This window comes from Hyla sarda, chromosome 3 (assembly GCF_029499605.1).
Source record: "Hyla sarda isolate aHylSar1 chromosome 3, aHylSar1.hap1, whole genome shotgun sequence".
Lineage (NCBI taxonomy): Eukaryota > Metazoa > Chordata > Amphibia > Anura > Hylidae > Hyla > Hyla sarda.
The window spans coordinates 282,145,543-282,157,883 of record NC_079191.1 but is presented as its reverse complement, the minus strand read 5'-3'; the positions used below and the strand labels follow the sequence as shown (position 1 = coordinate 282,157,883).

At 40.7% G+C, this 12,341-nt stretch overlaps 1 protein-coding gene across 2 annotated transcripts in view; it reads right to left on the bottom strand.

Moving 5' to 3' along the window:
• The window catches only part of UST (uronyl 2-sulfotransferase), a 405,014-nt gene that overhangs the window by 59,496 nt on the left and 333,177 nt on the right, over positions 1-12,341 (bottom strand). For both annotated transcript variants that reach the window (XM_056566762.1, XM_056566761.1), the window contains one exon: positions 7,109-7,262. In XM_056566762.1, the coding sequence (XP_056422737.1) occupies positions 7,109-7,262 (154 nt within the window). The remainder of the gene's footprint in view (positions 1-7,108; positions 7,263-12,341) is intronic.

Here is a 12,341-nt window from a genome sequence, read left to right as displayed (position 1 = left end):
AGGAGTGGAGGCGAAAATTCTAAATCTTCATTTTTTACACTAACATATTCTTGTAGACCCATATTTTTTATTTTTACAAGGGGTAAAAGGCAAAAAAGCCCCCAAAAATTTGGAACCCAATTTCTCCCGAGTAAGGAAATACCTCATATATGGATGTAAAGTGCTTTGTGGGCGCAGTAGAGGGCTCAGAAGGGGAGGAGCGACAATGGGATTTTGGAGAGGGAATTTTGCTGAAATGGTATTTGCGGGGCATGTTGCATTTAGGAAGTGCCCATGGTGCCAGAACAGCGAATAAACACCACATATGGCATACTATTTGGGAAACTACACCCCTCAAGGAACGTAACAAGGGGTACAGTGAGCCTTAACACCCTACAGATGTTTGACAAATTTTCAATAAATTTGGACGTGAAAATTAAAGATTTTATTTTTTTCACAAAAATGCTGGTTACCCCAAATTGTTAATTTTCACAAGGGGTAATAGGTGAAACCCCCCCAAACTTTGAAACCCCATTTCTCTCGAGTGAGGAAATACCTCATATGTGGATGTAAAGTGATCTGCGGGTGCACTAGAGGGCTCAGAAGGGAAGGAGCGACATTGGGCTTTTGGAAAGCGAATTTTGCTGAAATTGTTTTTGGGGGGAATGTCTAATTTAGGAAGCCCCCATGGTACCAGAACAGCGAAACACACCCCACATGGCACACTATTTGGGAAAATACACCCCTCAAGGAACGTAACAAGGGGTGCAGTGAGCATTTACACCCCACTGGCGTTTGACAGATCTTTGTAACAGAGGGCTCTGCAAATGAAAAATAAAATTTTTCATTTTCACGGACCACTGTTCCAAAGATCGGTCAGTCACCTGTGGGGTGATAAGGATCACTATACCCCTTGTTAGGTTCTGTGAGGGGTGTAGTTTCCGAAATAGGGTCACATGTGGGTATTTATTTTTTTGCGTTTATGTCAGACCGCTGTAACCAGCAGCCACTCCTGTGCAAATCACCAGTTTAGGCCTCAAATGTACATAGTGCGCTCTCACTTCTGAGCCTTGTTGTGCGCCCGCAGAGCATTTTACATCCACATATGGGGTATTTCCGTAGTTGGGAGAAATTTTTTTACAGATTTTGTGGGTCTTTTTTTCCTTTCACCTCTTATGAAAATGAAAAGTATGGGGCAACACCAGCATGTTAGTGTAAAAAATAAAAACATTTTTGGTGTAGACCCCAACTTTACCGTTTCATAAGGGGTAAAAGGAGAAAAAGCCCCCCAAAATTTGTAGCACAATTTCTCCCGATTAAGGAGATAAACCATATGTGGCACTAAACTGTTGCCTTGAAATACAACAGGGCTCTGAAGTGAGAGAGCGCCATGTGCATTTGAGGACTAAATTAGGGATTTTCATAGGGGTGTACCAGGATGCAAGTGTTACACTTTCCTCCTCCACCAAAAATACTGCACGTCAGTTGTCCCTCTTTATTGAGGGTTAGTGTAGTGTAGTATAGTGTTTTTAGGGTGCCATTCACACGGGCGGGGATTTACATTGCCACATCTCAAACTTGTAGCAAAACTACAACTCCCAGCATGCACTGACAGACCGTGCATGCTGGGAGTTGTAGTTATGCAACAGCTAGAGGCACACTGGTTGGGATTAGGAAACACTGAGTTAGGTAGCAGACTACCGCAGTGTTTCTGCACCACTGTCTGTTTCCTAACTCAGTGTTTCCCAACCCATGTGCCTCCAGCTGTTGCAAAACTACAACTCCCAGCATGCAAAGTCTGTCAGTGCATGCTGGGAGTTATAGTTTTGCAACAGAAGGCACGTGGGTTGGGAAACACTGAGTTAGGAAACAGACAATGTTTCCCAACCAGTGTGCCTCCAGTTGTTGCAATACTACAACTCCCAGCATGCCCAGACAGCCAACGAGCATGTTGGGAGTTGTAGTTATACAATAACCAGAGGAGAATAGTTTGGATACCACTGTGTAGTGATCTCCAAACTGTAGCCCTCCAGATGTTGCAAAACCTAAACTCCAAGCATGCCCAGACTGCCTAGGCATGCTGGGAGTTTTAGTTTGGCAACATCTGAAGGGCCAGATGTTGCCAAACTACAACTCCCAGCATGCCTGGACAGTCTGTATAGTGGTCTTCAAACAGTGCCCTTCCAGATGTTGCAAAACTACAACTCCCAGCATTCTGAAACTGTCCAGGCATGCTGGGAGTTGTAATTCTGCAACATCTGAAGGGCCAGCATGCCTGGACAACTCCCAGCATGTTTGGAAAGTCTCAGCATGCTGATAGTTGTAGTTTTGCAACATCTGGAAGGACACCTTTGGAGACCACTGCACAGTGGTCTCCAAACTGTGGCCCTCCAGATGGTGCAAAACTACAACTCCTAGAATGCCCAGACAGCCAAAGGCTGTCTGGGCATGCTGGGAGTTGTAGTGTTGAAACTCCTAGAAGCAGCAATGAAGATCACTTTACGGTGATCTTCACTGTTGCATCTGACACCGTCGCCCCTGCATCCACTTGCCTGCCGCCGGTTCCTGGTCCTTGCGTGATTCGCAGGTAACTGCCGCCGGTCCGCACCGCATCCACGGCCCCCACACCAACACCGCCATCTTCCCATGCTCTGCCTCGACATCCAGCTCCAATCATTGCTATTTTTGCAAATCGCCGATCTGAATCGATTGCCGACAAGGGGGGCATGTGCACGGGATGCCTGCTGAATGATTTCAGCAGGCAATCCCGATCCCCGCGTGCAGGTATGCCTTTGGTCCTTAAGTACCAGGGAGTAAGGGCGTACCTGTGCGCCCTTCGTCCCCAAGAGGTTAAGGACCAAGCCCATTTTTGCCTTAAAGGGGTACTCCACTGGAAAACTTTTTTTTAAATCAACTGGTGCCAGAAAATCAAACAGATTTGTAAATGACTTCTATTAAAAAATCTTATTCCTTCCAGTACTTAGCTACTTGCTGTATGTACTTGCTGTATGATCCGTATAAAGTTCATTTCTTTTACAATTTCCTTTCTGCCTGACCACAGTGCTCTATGCTGATACCTCTGTCCATTTTAGGAACTGTAGGAGCAAATCCTACCTATCCTGCTCTGGACAGTTACTAAAATGGGCACAGGTGTCAGCTAAGTACTTGAAGGATTAAGATTTTTTAATAGAAGCAATTTACAAATCTGTTTAACTTTCTGGCACCAGTTGATTTAAAAAATATATATTTTCCAGTGGAGTACCCCTTGCATTTTAGTTTTTTCCTCCTTACCTTCGAAAAATCACAACTCTTTTATAATACCATTCACAGACCCATATGAGGGCTTGTTTTTTGCGTAATCAATTTAACTTTGTAATGATATCACTCATTTTACCATGAAATGTACGGAGCAACCCAAAAAAATTGACCCAAAAAAAGAAAAATGAAATTTTGGTAGGTTTTGTTCTCACGCTGTACACTTAACGGTAAAAATTACATGTTTTCTTTATTCCATGGCTCAATGCGATTAAAATGATACCCATGATTACATACTTTTCTATTATTATACTGCTGTAAAAAAAAAAAAAAAAAAAAAAATTTTAACAAAATTAGTATGTTTAAAATTGCCCTATTTTGACCACCTATAACTTTCTAATTTTTCCGAATGCGGGGCGGTATGAGGGCTAATTTTTGTGTTCTGTAGTTTTTGTTTACTTATCACGTTGTAAAAGGAAGAGTGGACTATAGAAGGTCGCACTCACCACAAATGCCCAAGATTCTTTACTGAAGCATGTACAGCAGGTATAGATGACTCAGATGCGGGGGGGCGCCTCTGTGGGGCGGTGTTTCGTGCGGCAAGAGCACTTTGTCTTGCCAACGCTCTTCATCTAGACTCTCCTAGGACTGTATCCATCTTTTTCCAGCCCCCTGGAGCACCTGAAAGCTGAACTAATTTATACAGGCTACAGTCAGCAACCGCTGAGCCGCGAGGTTCTTGTAGAATCGAAGTACTGTAACTTTGCTCATCTCTAGTTTGGACATTTACGCACATGACAATACCGAATGTTTATTAATTATTTTTTCCATGCTTTTTGGGGGTAAAATGGGAAAAAGGGATAATTTACATTTTTATTGGGGGAGGGGATTTTTCAAATTTGTATTTATTTATTTTTTTTACTCTTTTTATGTCCATAGGGGGACTATTTATAGCAATCAGTTGATTGCTAATACTGTTTAGTGCTATGCATAGGGCATAGCATTGATCAGTATTATCGGCAATCTTCTGCTCTGGTATGCTCGATCTCAGACCGGAGCAGAAGACCTCAGGAGATGGCCGGAGGCAGGTGACGGGACCTCCGGCAGCCATGCTGGATGATCGGATCCCTGCGGAAGCACTGCGGGCGATCCGATCATCCATTTTAAGTGCCGCACTGCCGCAGATGCCTTGATCTGTATTGATCACGGCATCTGAGGTGTTAATGGCGGACATCAGGGCGATCGCTAATGTCCGTGATTACCGGCGGGTCCCTGGCTGCTGATAGCGTAGTGTAGAGAGCGTAAATGTACATCATGGTGCGCTAAAGTACTACGGCACCACATTTACGTCCATTGTTGTTAAGGGGTTAAATACTCCTCCACCCTTCTGGCCATCTTCTCCTCGGGCACACTCTCCCCATTGGGGTTGCAGACTGTCCCTCCTTTAGAGCCTGTATCCCACTGCGAAGTAGGCAAAGTTCTCCATGAACCCAAACCTACGCCAGCTTCTGAGCCACTTGTTTAGATTTCTAATATCCCTCTGCGCCTCTGGTGTGGTACGTGGTACTGGTAGTATTTCAGAAAATACTACTGGACTAAGAAATACTCAAAATAATATCAGTCCGGATAAGCATTTGCTAAACAGATATATACTAGCTGCACAGATACTTGCAGCACAGATACATTTATTTGCACATATACACTTTAAAGCAGAAAAAGCCAGAGGAATATGGTTAATACCTCTATCTCAGTACTGTTAAACCCCAAGACACAGTTAACAGAATAAAAATTACTTTGTATACTGCAATTAGCACTGGCAAATCTAGCATAAATAAAGATTAGCAGATACAGCAAGTAAAATTAGTACGGTAGGTGCACACATACTACATCTGCAGCATATTTCATGCAGCAGGAACTACGCTGCGGATCTGCTACGAGCAGACATGCAGGGCTACTCAGTCACAACCCTGTGAGTGCATTAAAGGAGTACTCCAGCGCAAAATAACTTATCCCCTATCCATAGGATAGGGGATAAGTTATAGATCACGTGGGGTCCGAGCGCTGGGGCCCCCCGTGATCTCCTGGACGGGGCCGCGGCAGTCTGCCGGAAGTGAAGCTACGTCCCCAGCAGAAAGCCGCGGCAGACACTCCCCCTCCATGTATCTCTATGGGATTCATGGAGGGGGCGTGTTGGCCGCCGCGTCAAGCGGGTACGGAACACCACCTTTCCTGTACATTGCCGCGGCCCCCCAGAAGATCGCGGGGGCCCCCAGCGCTCGGACCCCCCGCGATCTATAACTTATCTAGTTATTGTGCACTATAGATGTCCTTTAAGGTTTTGAGGCTGAACTGCAGCGTATTTAACACTGTGGATACAGTATGTGTGACCCTACTATATATATATATATATATATATATATATATATATATATATATTCATTCATCTAATCTTTACAAAGGTGAATTTGCCGTGAAATTTTCACCTGATTTTGATAACAACCCGCATAATCTATGCATCCCACACAAAAAATAATAATAATAATAGGCTTAGAAATTAAGTTGTGCAATAATGTGAAATTTTACAGGGAAAAAATATTGAACACATGAAGTAAGGGAAAAGCAAAAAAAAAGCATGGATGGCCAAGACAACACCTGAAATCTATCAGTATTTAAAAAAAACAATTCAACCCTCTGTCAGTGTAAATTATTATCAGTTGGTTAAGTCCCAACCGATGGCCCACAAAAAGGTCTTATAGCCACACGTCACACGAGACAGATCTCATAATAGGTAACAGCAAAGAGATAGCTCAACCTAATTGTTGCAAAACATAGCAATGCCATTAGTCACAGGCACATTTCTAAGCTTCTGAATGTTCCAGTGAGCACTGCTGGGGCCATAATACTGAAGTGAAACAGCAATTATTTCACTATGAATTTGCTTTGACCATGTGCTCCTTTTCAGAAGAGTGAAAAGAATAACCAGAGGAGTTGTCCAAGAGCCACAGACTACTTGTGAAGCTTCAAAATGACCTGGAATTAGCAGGTACTGTTGTCTAAAAAAAAAAAAACTAATCAATGCACTCCAGCGCCATGGTCTGTATGCACGCCCACCATGTAAGACTTCATTGCTGACTAAAAAGCATTTGAAGTTTGGAAAAGCCAGTGAAATAATTGGAGAATATAATGTAGTCAGAAGAGAGCAAAATTAAGCTGTTTGGATGCCATAATACACACCATGTTTGAAAGAGAAATGGCACTGCACATCACCCTAAAAACATCATACCAACAGTACAGTTTGGAGGTAGGAACATCATGGTACTGGCAAACGAGGGTGGACATTTCTGCAAGACAATGAGGGAGATTCATCAAAACCAGTTGCCCATAGAAACCAATCAGATCGCTTCTTTCATTTTTGAAAAGGTCTCTGAAAAATAAAAGAAGCGATCTGATTGGTTGCTATGGGCAACTGGTCAACTTTTCCTCAGCACAGGTCTTACATAGTTACATAGTTAATACGGTCGAAAAAAGACATATGTACATCAAGTTCAACCAGGGAATTAAGGGGTAGGGGTGTGGCGCGATATTGGGGAAGGGATGGGATTTTATATCTTGATGAATCTCCCAAATTGACTTTTGCATAGAGCATATCTAAGACACTGTTTCATAAAAATCAATGAGTCTTCTACGGAATAAGGGTTTATATGGTCCATATGGCTACTTAAAAGTATATCTCTGTTAACAGCAGCTCCAACAATATAGCTGCACCCATAATCATGTACAAAAATTATCTACAACCAGTAAAAATAAACACAGGTGATATATTCCTTTTAAACATACACAAGTCAATTTGTATGTAACGTTTTGCAAGACTTACCAAGTACCTTTCCTCTTCTTTCATGCCTGGGGTACGGATCATGTGATTTTGTTCTCCTCTCCAGTCTCCAAACCGGCGAAAAAAGTAATTGGAAAGAAATCTATTCACAGGATCTCTAATTATGTTGATATACACTGGCTGCTCTGCGCCGAATCTGTAAAAATGAATATTATATAAAGGTGTTTTATTCTATTTTACAATACTATACAGAAATAATAGAACAAACACCTGTGTGACACTTAATGACCCTATTCTTGCAGCCAAAAAAACACATATGTAACACATGTATACACTAATGTGCAAATGTCAGAGGCCACCCTGTCATTTATCAAATTTCAAGTCAAAATGAGTTATTCACTCATCATTTAACCCCCCAGGTTGATCAGGTGGAGGTTGGACTATTACATGTTCTCCAGTTTCAGGCCAAGGTGACTGGCCTTGACCTCCAAATCACCACAAAAGCATGACCGGTCCAAGTCTGGGTTTCTTAATCTCATCCTTAGATTTTTATGACTATGGTTATGACGGGTGGTATCCTAGGTCCTGAACAGAGGTATCCTGTCAGGTCATAAGGCCCCAATAAAACTCTACAATACACAAATACACTCATAAAATACATAGAGTGAATTCCCATACAGGCCTTGGGCCTAACAGTAACCTTTTTTCAAAATGGAGTTGGGATGTTTTAAAAAAGAAAACAAAAAAACAAGACAAAGTGCCCAGGTAACTTTCAGAACAGCTCCTGTTCTGATTTTGAGAAACTCCTGGTCCCTGCAGCTCAGCGCTGCCTCACACTTCCTCTGATGGATTACCGCTGCAGCCAGTGACTGGCTGAGCAGGAATTTCATGCAGTGTCGACAAGTCAGAGGAAGTAAACGTAAACATCAGGAACCGAGAGCCATTAAACAGCAGCAAGAGGGGGCAAGGACCTGTGTGCTTTTTAATTTTTATTTATTAATTTCATTATTTTTAATTCCCCCTAGTTCACTACCACCATCATGATAAACATCCACCTGCCTTAATTTTAATTTGGCTGTCTGGGCATACTGAGAGTTAGGGTAGTTTTGGCAACAGGAGGCACCCGGGCTGAGGAAACCTTCTCTACAGTGTAGCTCAGCTCAAAGGGAAAAGGAGCTGAACTATTCATCTCTATACACGGTGCTGAGCTGAGGTTCCACCTGCATTTCCTGACTTTTGTCTCTGCCAGCAGGACTGCAGGCAGGACCAGGAGGAGGACCCTGGTTGCCAAACTTTTAGGGGTTAATTTAACACAAAATTACAACATTTTATGAAGAAGTATATTAAAAAAGTAATTCAAATAGGCTATCTATAATATATTAAATTGCATTAATGGTGACAGGTGCCATTTAAGATTTGTCAATACAGACCTGCGCACAGATCCGTTAAAGCATGAAACCTTAGAGGCTCATTGTTAAGGCAAGGTTTTTACTCTGTACTTTTCCCAGTGAGAAAACCGCTTAGCTCATTCCGTATGATCATAAATGTGTGCCTATTGAATCAATCCACTGTTTCAAAAAAGTCCCCATGGCGACACATGGCGAACTGTTACTTCATGGCGACACTGGATTCTGCATGAGGCTTACCAACTTGTACCTACCGTTTCAGGCTCTACCCTTTGGGGCTCCCCCAGGTCTTCAATAAGATTTGTCTGGAAGTATATTACTTGAAATTACTTTTTAATCTTTGCCTCTTTAAATTAAAACTATGACCACTTGTGGTAGTTGTTCTTGTTTAAAATATCCTCTCCTCCTTTACTGTATTGATTCCCTTCATGTATTTAAAAGTTTTTATCTATGTTTAGTCTTTTTTCCAAGGTATATATCTTAAGGTCCTTTAAAGGGGTACTCCTTTTTTCTATCAACTGCTGCCAGAATGTTAAACAGATTTGTAAAATACTTCTATTAAAAAAATCTTAATTCTTCCAGTACTTAGCAACTGCTGTATGCTCCACAGGAAGCTCTTTTCTTTTTGAGTTTCCTTTCTGTCTGACCACAGTGCTCTCTGCTGACACCTCAGTACATTTAAGGAACTGTTCAGAGTAGGAGCCCAAAGTAAACCTATCCTTCTCTGGACGGTTCACTTACTACTTTACTATTCAACCCCTCTACAAGGTCAATAATAAATATATTAAATAGAACAGCACCCAAGACTGACCCCTGTGGTACCCCACTAGTAACAGTCACCCAATCAGAATAAGTACCATTAATAACCCCCCTCTGTTTCTCATCATTGAGTCAGTTACTTACACACATTCTCCCCCAGCCCCATCCTTCTCATTTTATGCACCAATCTTTTATGTGGCACCGTATAAAAAATACTTTGTAAAAATCCAGATATGCGACATCCAGCGATTCCCCCTGGTCCAATCTGAAGCTCACCTCCTCATAAAAGCTGATCAGGTTAGATCCCTCATAAACCCATGCTGATATGGGGTCATACATTTATTTTTATCAATATACTCCAAAATAGCATCTCTTCGAAAACCCTCAAACAATTTACATACAACAGGTTAAACTAACAGGTCTATAATTCCCTGGGGCACCTTTTGTCCCCTTTTTAAATATTGCCACCACATTTGCCATGCGCCAGTCCTGGGGAACAGTCCTGTTACTATAGAGTCCCTGAATATTAAAAATAGGGGTCTGTCTATTACATCATTTAATTCCTTTAGAACACTGGGGGTGTTTATTTTTTTTTTTATAAATAATTGTACTAGTGTTGGTGTTTTTATGGCAGCCATTCAGATCAATATCAGTCCATGTAATATAAGACGACTCAAGGCTGAATATGGAACACCACTTTGTCTTAAAGAGGCATATGGACATATGTAGAGGCTCTGGTACATTTAGTATCCTGTACATTACAGTCAAATGTACAGTATGTGCAGCATCCTCTGCCTACAATAGTACATTCAAGGACATTCTTATCTCTTACAGTCCAATACAATTCCCTGGTTATACATTTCAAATCTACAAAACACCAGCATACATAGTGTTTTATAAACAATAAACAGCTCTTCATACTAGAAGGAACTTACAATCAAGTCTGCCTGTCAGAAAAGCAAGCAATTTAATAGAAGACTGTTAACCTCTTGCACTGTAATAATAGAGCAGGACACTTAATTGGAAACTGAGCTCAGTGACCTTTTATATTTCTTTTTTTTATTGAATGATTTGTATTTTTTAATAGCTTAATTTTGGACTAGGTACACTTTTTGATTTAATAATTATTATTAGTTTATTGTGTGGCAGTTTTATTTTTACTGTTTACAAAAGAATACAACATATATGGCAGCTTTATCGGACGGGTCATTATTTGTTTGTCAATGTTTTTTTAATATAAATATATACTTGTGCCTGATAACATATTTTTAATGGAAAAAGGGTTTATTTTTTTATTTTTAAGTTTATTGAAAAAATAATTTATTTTTGGATTTCCTCCAGAAAAGTCTATTTGTTTGAATTGAGTAAGTAAGCTGTTTTCCAAAATCTAAACATTTGCTATTAGCATCCAGGATAAGTCTGAACGTAAATGTTAATATTTTCCTTGTATTAATCTATATGATTCTAAGCTTTCTCATATAACACTAATCCACGTTAGCTGCTTAGGTGGCCTACAAAGCCATTTGGTATCTTTCTCACTGTAAGTGAATCTTTCTCTGTGAGTGCAAGATTAACCTCTTAATATGAAAAACAACAGAGAGATGAATAAGTAAAAGGGATTGCGGGGATAGACTAGGGCAGGAAACACCATCAGTGAGAATTAACAACTGCTAGCTTATCATCATGTGTTATAGCAACAGCAATTACTAAATGTGGTTTTGTGAGAATAAATATTATGTCTGCATTTTACACAAAAACTATATAATGGCCCTCATTTACTAAGCTAAAACCCACTAGTTTTTGTTGGGTTTTTCCAAGTTATTTTGGTGCATAGTGTCAGACTGTCTCAGACAGTGTGCACCAGGAAAATCCAATTAAAGGCTGGATTCACACCATGTTTTTGCAATACAGTTCCCGTATAGGTTTTCAATTTGAAAACCGTACAGAACCATATTGAAAATTGTATGCATTGACTCTCCATTGAAAACCGTATGCCAAACGATGTATCAGGTTGTGTCCATTTTGCATCCTGTACTGTTTTGACAGTTTTTTTTTCCTATACCCAAAACCGTAGTCTACCACAGTTTTTGGTCCGGGTGAAAAACAGTATTTAAACATATATGTATTTTTTTTTTAAACATGGGAGTCAATGGGAACTGTTCAGAACTGTATGTGCGTACGGTTCCATCTGGTTTTGCACAGTTTTTTATTAGAATTTCTATCAAACAAGTAAAACTTTATTCATAATGAAGTAAAAAGTTAAAAACATATCCTTTTTCTTCTTAAAAACTGATGCAACCACGCATTGTTTTTTAAAATCGTATATGGTTTTCAACCGTATACGGATTAAAATTTGTACACACGTTTTGATACAGTTTAGTCCGGTTTTGATGAATCTGTTTTTCATCAAAAACGTGATGTGAACCCAGTCTAACCCGACATTGCATTGTGAAAAACCGAAAAGGGGCGTGGTCTGCCACAAAGGGGACGTGGATGGCCAAAAAGGGGCGTGGTTTCACAATCCGACCTATTTACTATTGAATTCACAGAAAAGCCTGTGAATAAATGGCTGCAATCGCGCAGATGTCCACTATAAACCCCACAGATGCCGTGATCAATACAGCATCTGCGGCAGTGCGGTACTTGAAATGGATGATCGGATCGCCTGCAGCACTGCCGAAGGGATCCGATCATCCATAATGGCGGACGGAGGTCCCCACACCTGCCTCCGGCCATCACCAGGCATCTTCTGCTCTAGTCTGAGATCGAGCAGACCAGAGCAGAAGATAGCCGATAACACTGATCAAGTGATTGCTATATATAGTGTAAAAAAGTGTAAAAAGTAAAAAGAAAATTGAAAAATACCCCCCCCCCGATTAAAATGTAAATCATCCGTTTTTCCCATTTGACACCCCCAAAAAAGCATAACATTTTTGGTACTGCCGTGTGCATAAAAGTCTGAACTGTCTAAATATATTGTTCATTATCCCATACGGTGCAGGTTGTAAACGTAAAAGAAAAGAAGTCCAAAGTTTCTGCTTTTTTGTCACATTTTATTCCCAAAAAATTTATAAAAAATTAATAAGTAAAATATATGCAAAAGTGGTACC